General features: G+C 38.6%; 1 protein-coding gene across 2 annotated transcripts in view; it reads right to left on the reverse strand.

Annotated features, from left to right (window-relative positions):
• Nucleotides 1-401: 401 nt before the first annotated feature.
• COG3 (component of oligomeric golgi complex 3) overlaps nt 402-21,029 on the reverse strand; it is a gene marked incomplete at both ends in the record, with an annotated part of 68,545 nt that continues 47,917 nt past the window's right edge. For both annotated transcript variants that reach the window (XM_080688980.1, XM_080688979.1), the window contains 7 exons: nt 402-431; nt 1,643-1,741; nt 2,514-2,641; nt 8,089-8,164; nt 14,638-14,772; nt 14,881-14,969; nt 18,554-18,674. In XM_080688980.1, the coding sequence (XP_080545106.1) occupies nt 402-431; nt 1,643-1,741; nt 2,514-2,641; nt 8,089-8,164; nt 14,638-14,772; nt 14,881-14,969; nt 18,554-18,674 (678 nt within the window). The remainder of the gene's footprint in view (nt 432-1,642; nt 1,742-2,513; nt 2,642-8,088; nt 8,165-14,637; nt 14,773-14,880; nt 14,970-18,553; nt 18,675-21,029) is intronic.

Consider the following 21,029-nt stretch of genomic DNA (forward strand, 5'->3'; position numbering starts at 1 on the left):
CCGCAGTGTTTCACCGTTGGCAAACCTGGCCCTCAGCAGCTTCCTCATCAGCTGATTTCTATAAAGTTCGTCTTGCACTACTTACTGTACCCTACTTGTATTGCACAGCTTTTGTTAAGAAACATTCCTCTGCGACCCCCCGCAAGGCTACCTCTTAAAAACTAACATTTCTTGTGGCCATCTAATGAGGCAGTTATTACTGCTCATCTATTCATCTTTGGCATTTTGATGTTTTTAAAGGGAAACACCGATCTTTTAACACTTTGCTTATGCTTGCGCTGCAGTCAGCACTGAGCAGCCGGCAGCTGGTTCTTGGGGATGTCCCCACGTAGGATCCCTCGGCGTCCTAGCAGGCTGTGAGCCTTCTCGGCGTCCCACCAGACAGACCACTGACATGCTGCTTACTTAGAAACGGACAGCAGGAGGTTCAGCTGAAAAGTAAGATGCAGGGCTATGATAGTTCTGTTGTGCAACACCACCCTCAAGAGATGCTCGTACAGAGCCTCAAAAACAAAGTGAGAGGAAGATCAACCAAAATTTTACAGCTAGTGGGCACAAAGAAGCCTAAGGGAGCTACCCTCCAACACCAAATCCAGGCTCGCAAGTCACGGTAGAAGTAATGTGACAATGATGGAAACAGCAGTACGTAAACACTGACAAATGACAGAAACAGACCTACATAATCACAGGCACCTTTTCCTAGGCCCTCCAGCTTCCTCCCCCCATTACAGTAAAGCTCAAAAGGTCCATCTGGACTTACTGTCCCAAGTCCCCATCTCCAGCCTCTACTCACTTCAGTCAGGCTCTTCCCAGCTGTACCTCTCTACCTAAAGTGCTCGGGTTCTCAGCACTGACACTTCTCTAACACTTAAGACCAGAAATAAAATATTCTCCAAAGCACCAGGCTACTCCTCATACATAATAGAAGAAACTCAGTAAAAATTTGCTGACTAAATTAAATAAATGAATGAGAGATCACTAACACAAACTGAGTTCTATGTTGTTTTTCTGATTTAGGAAGAAGAGGAAAATCAGAAACATCTGTATCTTCTATTTTATTATTTTTATTTATTTATTATTATTATTTTTTTTGGGGGGGGGGTGGTACTGGGGTTCCTGGAAGCCCTTCTACCTCCGGGCTACACTCCCAGACCTATTTTATATTTTTGAAACAGGGTCTCTTACGCCAGCGCGGCTGGCTTCGAACCTGCGCGATCCTCCTGTCTCCACCTCCCAAGCGCAGGGATTACAAGCGTGCGCCACCACACCCGGCAAGTATCTTCTATTTTAATCCCTAAAATAACTTCCTTTTTTAACTTGAAATTTGTACATTATTATTGATACTTCAAACAAAATGATTCAGCAAGCTAAATGCCAGCAACTGAGCATTCACAAACAGGTCATTTGTCTTAAACACAATAATTTTCACCCTCAGAAAGGACTAAATGCAACTGAAAACTCTAAAACTGCCCACAAAAGTTAGAAAGAGCAATTCAAAATCTGAATTATTGCTCATCAGAATAAAATAACATACAGTTTTTAAATGAAAATGAATAATAAGTTTGCTCAAATATATAACTTACTCAAGTAAAATAACCACAGGGGCATAAAAAGTACCAAGACTCTTCAGGCTATGGATTACCTGCTCCATGGACGGACAAGCAATGATCTGGATGTCTTCTGGGCTGAACTCTTCCTTTAACAGAGCATGGAACTTCTGGAAGACCTGCTGAATGTTATTCTTAGAAAGAAGAGGAGATCATTATCAAACATACAGCTTACACACAAAGCACTAAGTATACTAAATCCTCAGGATGTTTGCCAAAACAAGTGGAAGAAATGTATCCATCTTTCATGTGATTTACCAAAGACATATAAATTTGCCCTTAATATTTTACATGCCAGCACAACCTGATAAAGACTTATCAGATAATATTTCCTGGAAAAACTAAATTCTGGCAACCCCTATTCCCCCCCCAGAGTATAATAAAAGTCATCAGCAATTTCTTACACAAAAGATAATAAAGTTCTAAGACACACAAAATGTACTTTAAAAATTAATCAATGCCTTCGGCAAAGATGGGAGCTCAACACAGAACTGGAAGTTATGAGCTTTAAATTTGCTCTGACACATAATCCCTTGGTGGCTGCCGAAAACATTTATCTCCACTACTCCAAGCAAAATGGGCATAGTTCCTGAAATGTTGCTCCCCGAGTGCTGGGCCACATGCAGTGTGAGGGGCTGATATTTTTGTTTACTTGCTAATTTCTACTTTTTTACATAAAAAAAACTTAAGACACAGTGAGAGTGAGAAGATGTATAATTAGACAGATGCAGACTCAGAAAGCCTTTCAAAAATCACAGTGATTATTCATCAACTCAGTAGAACTGTATACCAACATTTTTAAATGTGTGCAGGAAAGAAAGAATGGCAGATTAAAAAAAAAAAAAAAGAAAGAAAGAACGCTTGAAGTCACTGGCCAATGTTCAAATAAGGGATCGTGCTACTCACCCTAACAGGTTTAAACAAGATGAACTCGGTATCTTTATTGGACAGGTATAAAGACATGCTCCTCGAGGTCAGAGGCAGCTTTGCTTTTATTGTTTTATAGGCAGTTGCCACAAGGTCATTGACCTTTGCTGCAAAGAAATTAGCCTTGTTAGGGTCACAAAGAAAAAGAGACGCAACATTTCCATGTTTAATTCAGAAGGGAATAAAGAGAAAACAGAAAAAGAACACTCTTATTTCCCCAAGGAATTTACTTCATTTTTTTATTTATCAAGTTTAATTACAATTACCTACTATATACAAAACTCTAATCCCAAGGGCTATGAGCTACAGCAACAAAGAACTCTCCCATGCATGCTTCAGGACATCGCAGGGGAATTTGGAGGTAAGAGATAAGGTTTAAAACAAAAACATTTTCAGATATTTCTAAGAATTGCTCCTTAATAAATAAGTATAAGCTTAATAAATAAGCATGAGCGTATCCATTTGCAGAACTGACTTGTGGTCAGAGGTACTCAGTTGTCTCGCTCAGGTCAGAAGATATGCACACATATTTAAGGGGCACTACGTACCATCTGTTACATTTGTGTACTGCATTATCAGAGAAGGAATAAAATTCCAATTTTTTGTCTAAAATCACTATGTAACTCAGATATATTTGAAGGAGCCATGTGGAAAAGAGTAGACATCTGTGAGAAAACTATCTAGATAGCTACACAGAAAAAAATGATTAATAATTTCAAAGATGTTTAACATCATTCAAAAGTAAAGAAATGCAAATTAACACTGTGAGGTATTTATAGATTGAAAAAATGGCAAAAAGATTGTGGTTATCCATGTTTGACAAAGGTGTGAGGAAACAGGTAGTTAGCGGATACTCCTAGGTGCAGATTCTACATGCATGGAATTCAACCAAAAATAGAAAAGCCAGGCATGGTGGCACATGCCTGTAGTCCACACGCTTGGGAGGCGGAGACAGGATTGTGCAGGTTCCAAGCCAGTCTCGCTGGCTTAGGAGACCGTTTCCAAGTAAAAATATAAAATAGGTCTGGGAGTGTAGCCCGGAGGTAGAAGGATTTCAAGGAACCCCAGTACCATCAAAAAAAAAAAAAAAAGTCAGAAAAAATTGCTGCAGAAAATATTCAGAAAATAAAAGTACATCTGTACTAAATACGTACAGATTTTTCATTATAAGCTAAACAATACAGTATTAATAACTTTTTTTGGTTTTGGTGGTGGTACTGGGGTTCCTGGAAACCCTGCTACCTCCGGACTACACTCCCAGATCTGTTTTATATATATTTTTTTATTTGGAAACAGGGTCTCCTAAGCCAGCGAGGCTGGCTTGGATCCTGTGCAATCCTCCTGTCTCCGCCTCTCAACCGCGGGGATTACAAGCGTGCGCCACCACGCCCGGCCAAGTATTAATAACTATTTACATAACATTTATATTGTATTAGGTGTTATAAGTGATCTAGAGATGACTTACAAGAATACAGGAGAATGTCCATAGGTTTTTTGCAAACATGCCATTTTTATACATACTGAAGCAGAATTTAATAAGTAATCTGTTTTCTTACTCTCTAACAGAATAATTTTGTAGAGAAATTACCTTTTGGTTTTCCCTTTAAAAGCTACTTATGAATTATTTAATTCCTTTAGTAGTTAAATTATAATTCCAGACCAAATTACTTCTCAAATTATTGCCTATTATTTTACACTCAAAACAAAGCCCCTGCAAAACATCTTAATTTTCTACTTCTCTTGGTTTTAATATTTATTATATTTAAACATTCATAGCTTCAGGGTATCATATGGTAGCAAATACTACATATAATTGAAAATTAAGGTATTTTAAATCATTGATAAATTTGTAAGTTACTAAGCAGAACGTTACTTAACACAGTGGATTTTATATAAATAAGCAAAGCCATTCTTACAGATTTATTTTGGAGGGAAAATGCACCTCATACATATGCAAAACTCTTTCAATTAAATTACGATGTCTACCAAAATAAAGAAAAAACACTGGCTTTTCCGTATCTCTGGTACTGTGACATTTTGAATCCCAGGAACAGCTTAAAGTTTTGCTCTGGGTTTGCTTAGTCACTGTTTAAGTTGTATAGGATAGTATCTACTGCCTTCAAAGCTTAGTTCTATATCTTTATAGTGAAGAAACACCATATTTAAACAGCCCCTAAATCAATAATTATTTTCTCTTTGTCTATATACACTATCTTGCTTCTTCATCCATACTCCTCAATCTGTTCTGTTTCAGTTACCATAATTTGCAAATACACCATTTTATATAAGTCTGGGGCACCATACATTTCGGTATCTGTGGGGAGAAGGATCCTAGAACCAATCACCAACAGATCCTGAGGGACAACTGTATCTTCACTAGCTGCTGAAGGGAGGAGAAAATGGACCAATTTCTGTGATGGGCTATTAGGCAATATTTAGCAAAACACATACTCTTTCACTTAGCATTTCTACTACTAAAAGTTTGTCCTATTTATAAGGTATATACAGTTATATTTATATTATATATGTACTTATCCTATTTATAAGATACCATGACATGTGTGTACTAAGATATTTGTTAAATAGTGTATGATCCCAGCACTTAGGAGGCTGATATAGGAAGCTCGCAAGTTCCCAGGCTTAGAAATTTAGCAAGACTCTCAGCAACCTAGTACAGCCCTGTTTCAAAAGGGGGGAGAGGATCAAGGTGTAGCTCAGAGGTAGAACACCCCTGGGTTCAATCCTCTGTGTGTGTGTGTGTGTGTGTGTGTGTGTGTGTGTGTGTGTGTAGAGGTAGAACACCCCTGGGTTCAATCCTCTGTGTGTGTGTGTGTGTGTGTGTGTGTGTGTGTGTGTGTGTGTAGAGGTAGAACACCCCTGGGTTCAATCCTCTGTGTGTGTGTGTGTGTGTGTGTGTGTGCGTGTGTGTGTAGAGGTAGAACACCCCTGGGTTCAATCCTCTGTGTGTGTGTGTGTGTGTGTGTGTCACACACACACACACACAAGCACACAAAGAAATATATGGAGAAATAACTAAAAATAACTCAAAATATTAGTAGAATTACTAAAGAAATCATCTATGTGATGCAGTCTATGCAGCCTTTAAACATAATGAACAGAGCTCAATCTGCTGACACAGAAAGGGCTGCAAGATACACAGTAAATGGAAAGCAAAAGGTATGGCAAGAGGTATGAGTAACATTTTAAACTTCATGTATACTGCCATATGTATTTTGAGAAAGAAATATAATAGTGGTTACCTTTGAAAGAAAAGCTAGTTTGCAGATGGAGAATAATTTTGGGGGGAGGGTGGTACTGGGGATTAAACCCAGGGGCATTCTACCTCTGAGCTACATCTCCAGCCTTACCTATTTATTTATTTTTGTTTTGTTTTGTTTTGTTTGCAGTATCTGGGATAGAACCTAGGGTCATTGTAGCTCCAAGCAACACACCCAGCACTAGCTTTTGTTTTTTTGAGTTTTATTAGTCTTATTTATTTATTTATTTATTTATTTATTTATTTATTTATTTTGGTGGTACTGGGGTTCCTGGAAACCCTTCTACTTCCATGCTACACTCCCAGACCTACTTTTTATATTTTATTTGGAAACAGGGTCTCCTAAGCCAGCGCGGCTGGCTTCGAACCTGTGTGATCCTCCTGTCTCTGCCTCCCAAGCGCGGGGATTACAAGCGTGCGCCACCACACCTGGCTAGTCTTTTTATTTTTGAAACAGGGTCTTACTGAATTGTGAAGTGCCTCACTAAGTCTGCTTGAAGAGTCTGTCCTCAAACTGCGATCCTCTGGTCTCTGCCTCCCAAATGCTGGTATTACAAGTGTGCACCACCACACCCAGCTATTGGCCAGGAGCCTGCAATCCTCCTGTCTCAGTCTCCCAAGTATGAGGACTACAAGCATGTACTACCTACCACACCCAGCTTAATTTTTTTTTTATTTTAATTGTTGAAACAAGATAAGAAAGTGCACTGGTTCTCAGGAATTTCTTTCTTTTTTTTTTTTTTGGTGGTACTGGGGTTCCTGGAAGCCCTTCTTCCTCTGGGCTACACTCCCAGACCTATTTTTACATTTTTATTTGGAAACAGGGTCTCCTAAGCCAGCACGCGCGGCTGGCTTCGAACCTGCGCGATCCTCCTGTCTCTGCCTCCCAAGCGCGGGGATTACAAGCGTGCGCCACCACGCCCGGCTCTCAAGAATTTCAAAAATGCTTAGTTTTCATAAAATAAATGAAAGCTCCTTCAAGACACTCATCCCACAAACTCTGGTTCTATCATACTAATACAATTCAAGGATCACTAAATCCTAGAAATATCTAGTCCCATGAGTAAATTGACAAACTGGCATTCTTTTTTTTTTTGGGGGGGTGGGGGTGGTACTGGGGATGGAATCCAGGGACTTTATACCTCCACGCTACACTCCCAGACCTATTTTATATTTTATTTGGAAACAAGGTCTCACTAAGTTGCTGACAACCTAAGTAGCTGAGGCTAAGGCTGGCTTTGAACCTGCGTGATCCTCTTGTCTCAGGCTCCCAAGTGCAGGGATTACCAAGCGTGTGCCATAATGCCTGGCTTCACACAATGTAATTCTATTCAACAATAAAGAACAAAATGCCAGAAAATGTACCCAAAAAATCCACAAAATGGCCAGTGGTAAAGAATCCTCTCACCAGAATGAGGGTGTAGCTCAGTAGTAGAGCATTTGGCTAGCATTCACAATGGCCTGGGTTCAATCCCCAGCACCTCAAAAAAAAAAAAAAAAAAAAAAAAAACAGAGAGGGAACAGGGAGGGAACAGACTAGTGTGGGGAAAAAGAGAGAGAGTCATAGGGAGGGTGAATATGATCAAAGCATGATATATATTTCTAAGTGAAACCCATTAATTTTACAATTAATATGAGTTAGTAATTATAAAAAAAAAATGAAAACAACCCACTGCCCCCAAAACCCTCTAGCACAAAAAGAAAATTCACTCAAAAAAGAAAATTTACATTTAGTAAACGCAAGATTAGAAACATCTCAAATATGTCTTCAAATCAAGCAATGGTATTGTCTGCCGATTCCCAGCTGACACTTCAGTTTTTACTTTTTTTCCCCAAACACTAAAACATCAACACAGGATTTATATTGGAGAAAATGTGGAACAAAATAGTGGCCCAGTTTTTCTAATACTTGAAGATATGCGTCCTCTCTCCATAATTTCATTCTGTCAAATATAGTATTTTCATCAAAGCTCTAACTAAGCCACTGAATGACAGGTATACAGAAATCAGCAGACTCACAGTGTTTCCATCTATACCACATTTTTCTTTGAACTATGTAAATTTATTTCTAATTCCTCGTTCCTTGAAATGCTTGTAGAGATGCAAGTATTGCTGGCCAATTAAGGCCTGTCAGCTCCAAATTGAATCTTGCATTAACTCAGATGTAGTACCCTAGAGCAGGTAGGAAACCAACTCTGAGCTGTCATGACAAGGACTATATATATGCAAATTAATAATACCCTAAAAAAGAATTCCAAAACAGTAAAATCTGATTACCTGGTTGTGCCCATGGCTGCTGTGAGAGGGTATACTTGGGGCCTCCCTGATTGGCCATTGTTTTTAATGCTGAAACCTAGCAGAGGAGACAAAAAGAAAAGCTTCATTTCACTGATGACAAATTAAACTGGTACTGCTCTCAAAAGATATACATCATCATCTCAGCCTATTAAAGCATCCAGATGATAATCAAATGTGCAACTCTAACAAAAAAACATCATGTCTCCTATTCCTTCACAGCTAATCAAATGTTTCAGGAAAACTTCTTTTGTGATTTCAAAGCATATGTTATCTTGCAAAATATATATATACATATATATTTATACATATACATATATACGAAAGTCCTAGATGGCATTTCGCCTAGGTCCTTTCAGGATAAAAACAAACTGAAGACCTAGAAAAATGCCAACACAAAACTGGTCTAAGTGGAATGTTACGGTAATATTAAGTTATTGTCATATGAGGTGGTATTAGAAAAATATCATCCAGCTGGAAAAAAATCTCTTTTACATACCAAGAGGATCTTTTTTTCTTATATCATAGGTAGAGAAGATGTCATTAAAACAAATAGTACTTCTTTGGGTTTTCTTGCAGTAGTGGGGATTGAACCCAGGTGCATTCAATCTTTAAGCTACAGCCTCAGTCCTATTTTTTATTCTCAATTTTGAAACAGGGTCTCACTGAGTTGCAGAGGGCCTAAGTACCTCTCAAGTACTGAAATTACAAGTGTACGCCACCACATCTATCTCAAATAGTACTTTCAAATATCATCAAAAGGCACACTTGACCAGAAAGAACTAAAAATACAAACTTGAAAGTCCATCTTCTATGTCTTTTCATTTCATAAGGCAGCAAGGGAACTGAACACAAAATGTGTTTAGCTGCTTGGACATGACAGTTGCTGAAATGGTACACTGAGGTGGAAAAGGAGGTGGCAGAGGAGGGGAGAGAGACAGAAGCTGCAGACAACATACTTCACATGGACCATCACAAGCTGCCACAGGCCCAGGCCATGGTGTTGTCCCCACTGGAAAGTCACAAGGAAAAATCCAAGTTCCAATCCTAGCGTTCTCATGAAAAGGACCAAATATTCATACGGAGGCTGGGTAGAGACAGGTACAATGCTCACTCAGATCTCTCCAGCTTCCCTTACCCTAGTCCTTCATTTCTAGCCTGCTGGGCTTTGCTCATGCTGCCCACCTGCATAAACCACCCCATTCCTCTCCTCACCATTTCTCTCCATGTCTGTATTTGTCACTGTGAGATGGAGTGTTTAAAAACAAATTACACAAGGACTATATATTAGACAATGCTAAAAAACATTCACGCTTCAGCATATACTATCCCAAATATTTCCCAGTGTAAAAATATAAGCCGGGCGTGGTGGCACATGCTTGTAATCCCAGCACTCAGGAGGCTGAGAGAGGCAGAAAGCCTCAGCTACTGAGTGAGGCCCTCTACAACTTAGTGAGCCCCTGTATCAAAATAAAGAATACAGAATAAGGCAGGGGGTGTAGCTCGGATGTCGAATGCCCGTGGGTTCCATTCCCAGTACCACAAAATAAATAAATAAAAATAAACATACTTATATGTATACATTTATAAAAATGGGAACACTGGTTCTACAAACTTTTTTCTCATGTAAATCTGTATTTTGGACATTTTTCTGGGTATAATACTTTTGTTTTAATGATAATGACTACCTACTAGCCTACTGATTGCTCCAGAATTTAACCAATTTCATAATAACGTATCTTAGGCAGATATTTTCCTGTCTTGATTTCCCATTAGGTTATAACTCCTTTAGAGCAGGAATTAAATTTATAGGTCAAATTCTATTACATGGCCTACCTCAAGAAAAATTTATAGTATTACTGTGGAAATTAGTAACACTTCATAGGGAATATTGAGAGTAAACTTGCAGTACATTATCAAACTGCTTGAAAGGAAAATGAGTATTTTCCACATATAATTCTAAGCTTTTGGCATAAACTGGTCCCACCAGAAATACTTTTAGCTTAGCTACAAACCTAAAATTAAACTTCCTTTAAAATGCCTTTAGACTTTTTGCCAAAAGCAAAATCTTCACCTCAAATGTGCTTGTTTTACTATAGAATAACATATTTGCAGCACTTTACAATTGCAAAGTGCTTTACACACACACTCTTATTTGGTCTTCATAGTAACCTTAGGTAGGGAGGACAGGTGACGCCATTTCAAATCCTGCTTAGAAGTTTCAACCAATATCCACTACAAAAGAATTCTAAAACAGTAAAAATGCATCAACATAGCAACAGTTTTTGAAGTATGAAAGAGCGGACTCAAATGCTTATTATGTATCTCTACCCCAGTATTCAGAACAGTGTTACATTCCCGGAGGCCATTCAAATGCTTAGTGAAAAGCTATTTATCCAGCATTTATTTTCTTCTTGTACTTTTTCTCAGGAAAAGCTACTGGTTATACCAAAAGTCAGAAAGGAACCAGATAAAAAATATGTAGACAGTTTCTCACAAATACTTCATTCTGCAAAACTTTAGTTAATCTATGAAAATAAAGATGCTCCTCGACTCCATGTGCCAGGGATGTGGAAAGAATTAAAAGAAAAAAGCATGGTGGCACACGCTTGTAATCCCAGCGCTTAGGAGGCTGAGACAGGAGGATGGCGCAGGTTCAAAGCCAGCCTCAGCTGGCTTAAGAGACCCTGTTTCCAAATAAAATATAAAATAGGTCTGGGAGTGTAGCCCAGAGGTAGAAGGCCCCTGGGTGCCATCCCCAGTACCACCAAAAAAAAAAAAAAAGAGCTGTCTAAACAATAAGCTAATTTACAGCTGGTATGGGGAAGTCAGAATCACACTTGTGATTCTGACTTCCCCATACCAGCTGTAAATCTCAAAATACAATCTTGTGACAATCTAGAAATGTTCTTTATGCACAAATATGGTTTACTTTGTTGTACCAATCCATATACATATCTTTAAAAATCAGTCCCAACTTAGAAACAAGCTGAGGACATACTATTAGTGAGGCTTACATCCAAATGCTAAGTACTGAGATCTACATCTAAATGAAAGAAGAAATCCTGTCTCCTTTCTGTACCTATGGACACTGGAACCACTTATCAAGGTACAAGCTCCAGTTCTGCATTTGCAGAGCACGATGCTGAGGTATGTCTTTAGAGAAAGCCTTTCTGAAGTGTTAAAATCTTGTTCTCTATTCAAAATGCTAGTAATGGTCACCTGTTGAAAAGTGAAAAATGTTTGACCAAGAATTCCTAAGGTGCAGTTCTTAAGTGATCACATATATCTGTGAGAACCTAGTACTTGGCGCGCGCGTGTGTGTGTGTACGCACATGCACAAGCATCTGTCTCTGACTCACTTTCCACCAACAGGATAGGAAGCACCCTGATTTGAAATGAGACAACGTAAAAGAGATGCTCAGTCCTCTGGGCTGCAGTAGCCACTAAACACTGTGACTAGAAACTCGTGAGCAGCAGCAGGGAGGAGACTGGAAGAGGAAAAGCGAGGTGACTGCTGTGATGTGAGCAAGGGTGCCAGACTGATCAGGTGGGCCTCTCTGTGACGGGAGGAGGTGAGGCCACTCCCCCCTTCCCAAGAGTGAAGGAGGACTAAGAGGTGGCCCAGGAGCCAGGCACAGTGGTGCACACCTGCAATCCCAGGAACTGGGAGCCTGAGGCAGTTGGAATACAGACTTTCAGCCAGCCTTAGCAACTTAGTGAGACCCTCAGCAACTAAGGCAGACTCTGTTTTAAAATTTAAAAGATAATCATAAAAAGGGCTGGGTTGTAGTGTGGAGGTAGAATGCCCCTGGGTTCAATTTAGTTTCAAACTACAAGCTGTCCATGAACAGCTGTCCAGGGATCCCCACTACACACAAGTAGCATGGCCATTGTCAATCATTATATATTCAGACTTGGAAATTCATTTTCTACATGAACTTCTATTTCTGTGTGTGTGTGTGTGTGTGTGTGTGTGTGTGTGTGTGTGTGTGTGTGTGTACGTACGTACTACTTGGGATTGAACACAGGAACTTTGTACCTTTGAGCTACACCCTCAGCTTTACTTCTTTTTTTTTACTTTGACATGTGGTCTTACCAAGTTGCTAAGGACCTAAAAGTTGGTGAGGCTCACCTCAAGCCTGTGATCTTCCAGTCTCAGCCTCCCAAGTACTGGAATTAGAGGCATGTACCACCACACCCAGCTCTCTATTTCCTTTTCAAATGTTCTTAGGTGAGAGTCTTCAAAATGCACAATTATTAGTCAAGAGTCTTCAAAATGCAAAATGAATATCACACTCATACTAAGATCACCTTGAACAACTATCAATGAATTGATTCTTGATTTCTTGAAAAACTGTGCTGTTCTAGAACCCTTTAACTAAATTTCCATGTAATCAACTTGCTGATTTAATTGCTGCTGTTATTATATAATATTTGTCTATAATATTTCCAAGCAGTATTAATGTGGATGATCTCCCAGAAACTTACAATACAATTTACAAGTTGGTTTTCCATGAGGATAATTTCAGTAACAATGATAACTTATCTGTAAATTACAAATGGTCAATACATGAACCTTTTTAAAAATTCTGATACAAAACATTTCTACCACCCTCCTTTTGAGCCAGGAATGGTGGTGCAAGCCAGTAACATGGGAGGCTAAGACAGGAAAATGGGAGCTTCAAGGACAGCCTCAGCAATTTAGCAAGACCCTCAGCAACTTAGTAAGAACCTGTTTCAAGATAAAAAAGTAAAAGCCAGGAATGGTGGCGCACGCTTGTAATCCCAGCATTTGGGAGGCTGAGACCAGAGGATCGCGGTTCACAGACAGCCCTAGCTACTTAGTGAGGCCCTCCGCAACTTAGTGAGACCCTGTTTAAAAATAAATAAAAATAAATTAAAAAAAAACAGGGCAGGGGGTATAGCTCGGAGGTCTAATGCCCCTGGGTTCCATCCCCAGACCCACCAAAAAAAAAAAAAAAAAACGTAAAAATGGGCTAGGGACATGGCTTGGAGGTAGATGTCCCTGGGTTCAATCCTGGCACAAAATAATAATAATAATAACAACAACAACAACAATAATGAATAATAGTCAAATAAGTAAATAAATTTGTGGTAGGAAAAAACATATATACATACACACAATCCAAACACCTGGTATTAGTGGACTAAAATCTATTAACACATTAAGCTAATACACACCAGTGATAAAGAAAGTAGTAGTAGTTTGTTTTAACATTTCTATATTTGCTTTCTGGTCTTATTATTTTTAACTAATATCTTCTGTCTTTATCATGGGCTTCTGGCATGTTAATGATGAAGAAGCCAGCAACATGTTACTAAACTACAATTTGCATAGGTGTTGCTTAGTCATTTTAAATATATTTTGTCTGGCCAGTTAAGACTAAACAAACAAGAGAAAAGGCCACAGTATTCTTATTCTTTGTGTGTATGTGTGTGGTACTGGGGGTGGAACCCAGAGGCTTTCTACCTCTAGGCTACACTCCCAACCTATTTTATATTTTACTTGGAAACAGGGTCTCACTAAGTTGCTGAGAGCCTCACTAAGTAGCTGAGGCTGGCTTCGAACCTGTGTGATCCTCCAGTCTTAGCCTCCCAAGCACTGGGATTACAAGCATGTGCCACCATGCCCAGCTATTTTTATTCTTTTTATAAAATCCTTCAACACAAGTCAGGAGTAAATGCTAGACACTTAATGAATGAAAGTTAAATTTCAAAACTTACATCTTTAAGGTCTTAGTAATGACACTTATTTTTTAAAATAATAAGGTTGAAACAAGGATGACAAAATGACCATGATCTGCTTTTCTCTGTACTGACATTTGCCAGTTGGTGAGTTTTAGCTTAGGAGACAGATTGTCACATCCACTTACAGTAAATTCACCTACCAGGGTGTATTCATTTCGAGTCACCCCCCCATGCCATGCCATTTTGGCATGGGGCTGTATTTCTATTTTCTGTATTTCTATCTTTCTAATAAACTTCTTTAAATCTTAAAAAAAAAAAAATCACCTACCTGGTAGTTAACAATGAAATGCTAGTAATTTTTCAATTCTTAATTATAAATGCAAAATGAAAGGGACAAACGGCATGTAAAATAACAAGAAAAATAAGAACTTCATTTTAAATAACAGAAAATCCTAAAACACAGACTGTTTGCTGCCATGCAGGTCCAGGAGGAAGGAAGAGTCCAGGAGAGAGGGAGTGTCCCGGAACACAGGCAGATCCCTCACAACACGGCTAACAGACCCCAGGTGACCAGGCTCAGCTATAACCAGCTTTGTAATATTTGTACTCTTCAAAACCAAAACCTCTGCAAGAATAGCTGAAAGTCAGCAAAACAAACGCTTCCTTAATAGTATATACAATGACTTCCTAGATAGAATCATTATAAGTTGGACTTACTATCACCTCCCATCAGAGTTTTCACAAAACGGTAATGTAAAAGAAAAGCCAAGGAAGAATGCAAAATGACTCTGCCACGTGAGGCACCATGGTCTAATATACCTTTGTCATGAACTCCTCCAGTGGTTCTACAAACAGCTTGGTCTGCTGCTGAATGAACTGCTCACAAGCCGATTTCAAATGCTGATCTACATCTTTTTTAGAGTCGAGATAATGCTCTCTTATCTCAGGAGTACCCTTAAAAAGAAAATGACAAGTTCCTCCTGTTTTTATGTGTCTAAAATCACCAGACTTATAAAAAATGTCATTAATCTCCCACCACACATGAAACAGATTCCTTCTCACCTCCAACAAGAACTCTATCAAGGCATTGTTGCTATTCAGCCTAAAAAATCTTGGAACAGTCATAGGGTTCAGGATTTTAAATGCTGCATCTGTGAAACAAAATTACTCATCCAGTGAACACGTACAGTTTCAACAGAGAAGCCCTGTGTGACAAACACTACTGCCACAAAGCCACGAGGCACTGATCGTGACCAGCTTGCCTCCCTGAATGGCTGTGGGCAAGATGCACACCAGTGAAAGCTACAGTACCCACACAGTCACTTTCCAGAAGTTAGAATTGAGATAACTAATAATTTCAATTGTCTATTTACAAGAGAAAATAAAAATGATAAATAATACTTGACACAAAAAAATTTTACTGCTTTACTTTTTAGGATATTAAATAGATCTTTTAAAAATATGCACATACTTACCATATTTTGTTAGTTCCTGGCTGGCACAGAAATTTATTCATGTGAAGCAGAGTGAATAAACTAATGTGTCAGCCAGAAGAAAACACCAAGAGGACATATTTACACCTTAACCTCCAGACGAACTAGAATCTATGTGAAGTACTGAGGTCTCATTGATGTTCAAATGCAATAAGAAAAAATATTAGTGATGAAAGAGTAAAAGCTTAGAAGTGAAGATAGCAAGTATTATTAAGTGATAGTTAAGAAAAATGCCATTTCTTTGCTTTGCTTTGTCAGATCAGAGAAAGCAAAGAGTGAAATGCTTCCAACCTTGGTTTCCAAACACACACCACAATAATACTTACTGCCTTGACCCTGATCTTAATGAAAAAGAACCTCAGTATTCAGAATAAAGCTTTAGTAAATGGCTTTGTGCCTGCTGGCTTTTTCTATAGGATACCTGAAAGATTCTGGCTGCAATAAATAGAATCAAATCACCATCTGAGAGAATGACATAAGCTTTATAAACATGCTTTAAATTCTGCCAAAATCTTAGGACATTTCATTTTCTTATACCTCAATGAATCTATACTAGAACCAAATGGCAAATAAATTATGAATTAGAAAAAAATTAAAGTAAATCAACTCTGCTCTATCCCACCACTTAAACGACTATCAGCAGTAGAAATTCTTAAAAGCAAGAGAACTATTCCCATACCCTATACCTAAAGCAAAGAAGGAAATCAATCAGAGAATTGGTAGATGGACACCTCTAATGACAATATGCTTTTTAAAAATGCATTCAGCAAGGAGTGGTGGAGCATGCCTGTAATCCCAGTACTTAGGAGGCTGAGACAAGAGGAGTACAAGTTCGAGACCAGTCTCAGCAACTTAGTGAGACTCTTAGCAACCCAAGTAAGACACTTTAAAAAAAATTAAATAAAATAGCCGGGCGTGGTGGCGCACGCTTGTAATCCCAGCATTCGGGAGGCTAAGAATGGAGGATCGCAGTTCACGGACAGCCTCAGCTATACAGTGAGGCCTTCTGTAACTTAGTGAGACCCTGTTTCAAAATAAACAATAAAAAACAGGGCAGGGAGTGTAGCTCCGAGGTCGAATGCCCCTGGGTTCCATCCTCAGACTCACAGAAAGAAAGAAAGAAAGAAAGAAAGAAAGAAAGAAAGAAAGAAAGAAAGAAAGAAAGAAAGAAAGAGAGAAAAGAATAAAGAAAGGAAAGCCGGGTGTGGTGGCGCACGCTTGTAATCCCAGCATTCGGGAGGCTGAGACCAGAGGATTGCAGTTCGCGGACAACCTCAGCTACTTAGTGAGGCCCTCTGCAACTCAGTGAGACCCGGTTTCAAAATAAAAATAGGGCAGAGGGTGTAGCTCAGAGGTAGAATGCCCCTGGGTTCCATCCCCAGACCCACAAAGAAATAAAAAAATAAAAAATAAAGAAAGGGGGCCGGGCATGGTGGCACAAACTTTATCAAACTTGTAATCCCTGCACTTGGGAGGTGGAGACAGGAGGATCGCGCAAGTTCAAAGCCAGCCTTGCTGGCTTAAGAAACCCTGTTTCCAAATAAAAATATAAAATAGGTCTGGGAGTGTAGCCCGGAGGTAGGAGGGTTTCCAGGAACCCCAGTACCGAAGGAACGAAGGAACGAAGGAACGAAGGAAGGAAGGAAGGAAGGAAGGAAGGAAGGAAGGAAGGGTTGGTTAGGGGTATATCTTGGAGGCAGAAAAACCGTGGGTTCGATTTCCAGTACTATATTCACACACACACACACAAAATGCATTCAGTAAAGGAAAAAGCCAGGAAATCTGGCTCCAATTTTTACAAAGTGACAAAGTATCTGAATGACACACACACACAAGCTTAATAGAACCAAAAATGTATTCTCTGATGAACAGAAGACAGCATTAGGGAGAAAAAGAAGCAAACTGTTTTAATATGACTCATCAGGAGCCACAGTGGACCTCAGCTAAATTTAATCAAGCCCACTCTTATATATAAGTACAGTAACAAGGGAACTAAAAACCTACTATCTTTGACATTTCTGTATTTGAGGTTGCGCTGAATCACAGAACACAGAAATCATTTAAAGATTATTTTCTTATGCCCCAATACTACGAAAGAAATTTATTCATTACATAAACAGAAGGCTTATGGCATAGGAGTGTCTGTCTCTTGGAAATGATTTAGAAAAGATAAACTTTACAAAACTTTTAAGTAATTAAGGAAAATGAGTGATAATTATGTTACACCCTTAAATAAAGCTTAAGATCAATAGCTTAGCAAGTAATTACTTTGATCTTTTTAAACCCATCTCTTGTTAATTCAGAGACAAATCATTAGGATGGATAAATTATCTTTCCCAAAAGGAGCTAATATTTGTTACCAATTCCAAGACCCTAGCTACATGATTACTTCTCAGCCATCTGGTTTCACTGTAACACCGCTCCTAAACTATACAAGCACATTAACATGCATTTTCATTCTTAGTGATCTTGCTAACCAGAGAAAGCATCATGGGGCCCATCACACTTGTTTTACACAGAGGAAAGTCGGTAGGAAGCTAAACACCAATCCAGTATCACAGAAGAGCCGGGACTGACAGAGCAGAAACAAAGCCCAGCTCTCAAATGCTTCAGAAGTATCCTTCCCATTTGCACTCTGCCTTCCTAAATTTTCATAAACTGACAAACTCAACTTAATATTTAAAATCATACTAACTAGCTGACTTGTACTTCTTACTAAGTAGCTATTATACTGATTTTTCATTTTCTTTTTTGGCCGGTCTGGGGATGGAACTCAGAGGCATTCAAGCCCCAAGCTACACTCCCTGCCCTATTTTTTATTCTTTATTTTGAAATAGCGTCTCACTAAGTTACGGAGGGCCTCACTAAGTAGCTAAGGCTGTCTGCGAACCACGATCCTCTGGTCTCAGCCTCCCAAATGCTGGGATTACAAGCCTGCACCACTACGCCCGGCCCTGATTTTTCCTCTTCTAGCTGGTTATGGTAATATGTAGCAGAGTGTAAGAGAGGTAAAAGAATATCACAAATTGAAATCCTAAGAGATAGTCCCCTTCATAAAGAAAACACAGCAAGTTAGAGGTAATTAGGACATTCACAGCTCAGTTTAGTATGAATAAGAAACATAATTAGCAAGCAAAGCATGCAAAAAATTGCAGATGAACATAAAATAAACCTAGAACCTGTGCTGACACATCTGGGTAGGTGAAACACACCCAAATGTGCCAGCCAGGACAACAAAGTACCTCTAGTTTTCTTGAGGTCCAGGGAAATTTCCTTAATGGTGAATTCAGTGTGAAATGGAGCAATTTGTTCACGAAGAATCAAAAGGTGCTTAATTAAAAAAAGCTGTCCATCAATTTGAGTCTAAATTATAAAACAGAAAAATGAATATTATCAGATTAAATCAAAATAGAAGCATATAAAACATACATGTTATTAATAAACATTTACCTACTAAATGTATAGACTTATAGTGCCAATACTCCTTTGCTATCAATGAACTATCCCCATATTACCTACATTAGAATTGTCTATAAAAATCTTGCCTCAACTATTAATTATCAATGCTCTACTTAGGAAACTCAAGAAAGTAAATTAGACAAAAGGCTGTGAAGCACCACATCTTGAAAGAGAAGTCAAACCTAGTTTAACCTGGGGCAAAGATAAAAAAAAGATGCTGTAATCTAACATGAGCTCTGAACAGTTCAACATATGAACCCAACTCTGCCCTCTTGTGGCCTTCTAGTTTCTCTTCAGGAAGACAGCTATCATTTGGTCAGGATGATTTCTATATCTGGAGCATCATAAATTTATAAAAAAGTAAAGTAGGACCCTTCAAATGTAAAACTGTTTTGGGTCATCGTTGGATCATCCTGTCACCAATGAGAACTGAGAACCAATACCTTCTCAAAGGTTTTTTTGTGTTATTTTTTGTGTGTGTGGTTCTGGGGTTCCTGGAATCCCTTACCTCCGGGCTACACTCCCAGACCTATTTTTATATTTTTATTTGGAAACAGGGTCTCTTAAGCCAGCATGGCTGTCTTCAAACCAGCGTGATCCTCCTGTCTCTGCCTCCCAAGTGCAGGGATTACAAGCGTGTACCACCATCCCCGGCCTTCTCAAAGTTTTGACCCAATCCCCAAATAATAAATAATCATAGCTCTCATTTCAGAAGTCTATGTATTAAATAAAAGCAAGGGGATATTTGCTTCTTCTTGATGCTACTCAAGATAGAGTATTATTTTTAAAATATTTCTAATAAAATATTTTATATTACATTAGGAAAAATAAAACTATCCTTCGTTAAGCATCATAAACTTTAAAGGGATAATTAGAGTGACACCTTCCTAGTCTCTCTACTTCCAATAAACATAATCAATGTAAGTATGACTTACACAATAAAAACTCTGTACACTCTGAATCACAGAGCATCAGGTAAGTGCGAAATACTACGAGTCTTTAAATATTTGCTGTATTTTTCAAAAGATGAAACAACTTTGTTGGTAAAAAAATAGTATCATAGTGATTTCATATTTTACTAAAGATGCTATAACCCAGCAAATCATATCATGTTAATTTATGATTAGGTGCTCAACTTAAGTATGTAAGAATAACTTCATGCCTTAAAAAGCTATGAAAACTCTCTAAAACAGTAAGACATTTTTACTGGTCACTTTTAAAAAGAGCTTAAAGGCAAAAGTGCACAAAGTCAGCCATGAAAATAAACAAGCTAACACTTACTAACCTGAGGGTTTATTAACATATACTTTTATCCCTTATAATGTAGGAAACAGAATTAGGGAAAAAAGGATGGCCTACAGATAAAGAGAACAGAAGACTGAATACTCAAAAGACCAAAAGAAACCAGACATAATGGCACAGGCCTGGAATCCCAGTACTTGGGAGGATAAGGCAGGAGAATCCCAAGTTCAAGACCAGCCTCAGCAACTTAGTGAGACCTCATTTCAAAATAAAAAGGGCTGGGAGTGTGCTCTGAGACAGAATGCCCTTGGGTTCAATCCCCAGCACCAAAGGAGCAGGGGGGAAGAAGCTAAGAGGACTGACGATGATATAAGGGAACAAAAGCATATGAACTTTTTCTAAAGTCATTCTTTTCCTCCTGATGATCTAAGAGAACTATGCTCACTAAAGAAAGTCTGGAGGAAATGGATAGAAAATGACTTATATTCACCCCAGAGTTTTCACTGTCTCCTATATGCTTCAATGCAGTTTTGATTCAAGGTTACAGTCAGCATCTATATACCTGACTTGTATCCTTTTTGCCTTAACATAGTTAAGCAAATTTTTAACTTAATAGCTGCATGATAGTCCACCATAGGAAATATGCCTCAATTACTCAACTATTTCCCTAATGTTAGACATGTTCCCTAAATTCACCTATTACAAGAAAATATAAGAGGTCAGGCTTATAAGTGCTATTTAAAACTTAAATCTGCCTGGGCATGTTGGTGCATGACTATAATTCCAGTACTTGGGAGGCTGAGACAGGAGGATAATAGGTTCAAGGAAAACCTCAGCAAGTAATGAGACTCTCATCAAACTATCAAGACCCTGTGTTTCCAAATAAGAAATAAAATTGTGGGATGTAGCTCAAAAGTAGAATGTCTCGGGTTCAATCCCCTGTACCACTAAATAAATAAATAAATAAATAAATAATAAAACTTAAGTCTCCCTGTCTGTAACTTTATTTTCCAACCT

The sequence above is a fragment of the Muscardinus avellanarius genome, assembly GCF_963383645.1.
Source record: "Muscardinus avellanarius genome assembly, chromosome: 2".
NCBI lineage: Eukaryota > Metazoa > Chordata > Mammalia > Rodentia > Gliridae > Muscardinus > Muscardinus avellanarius.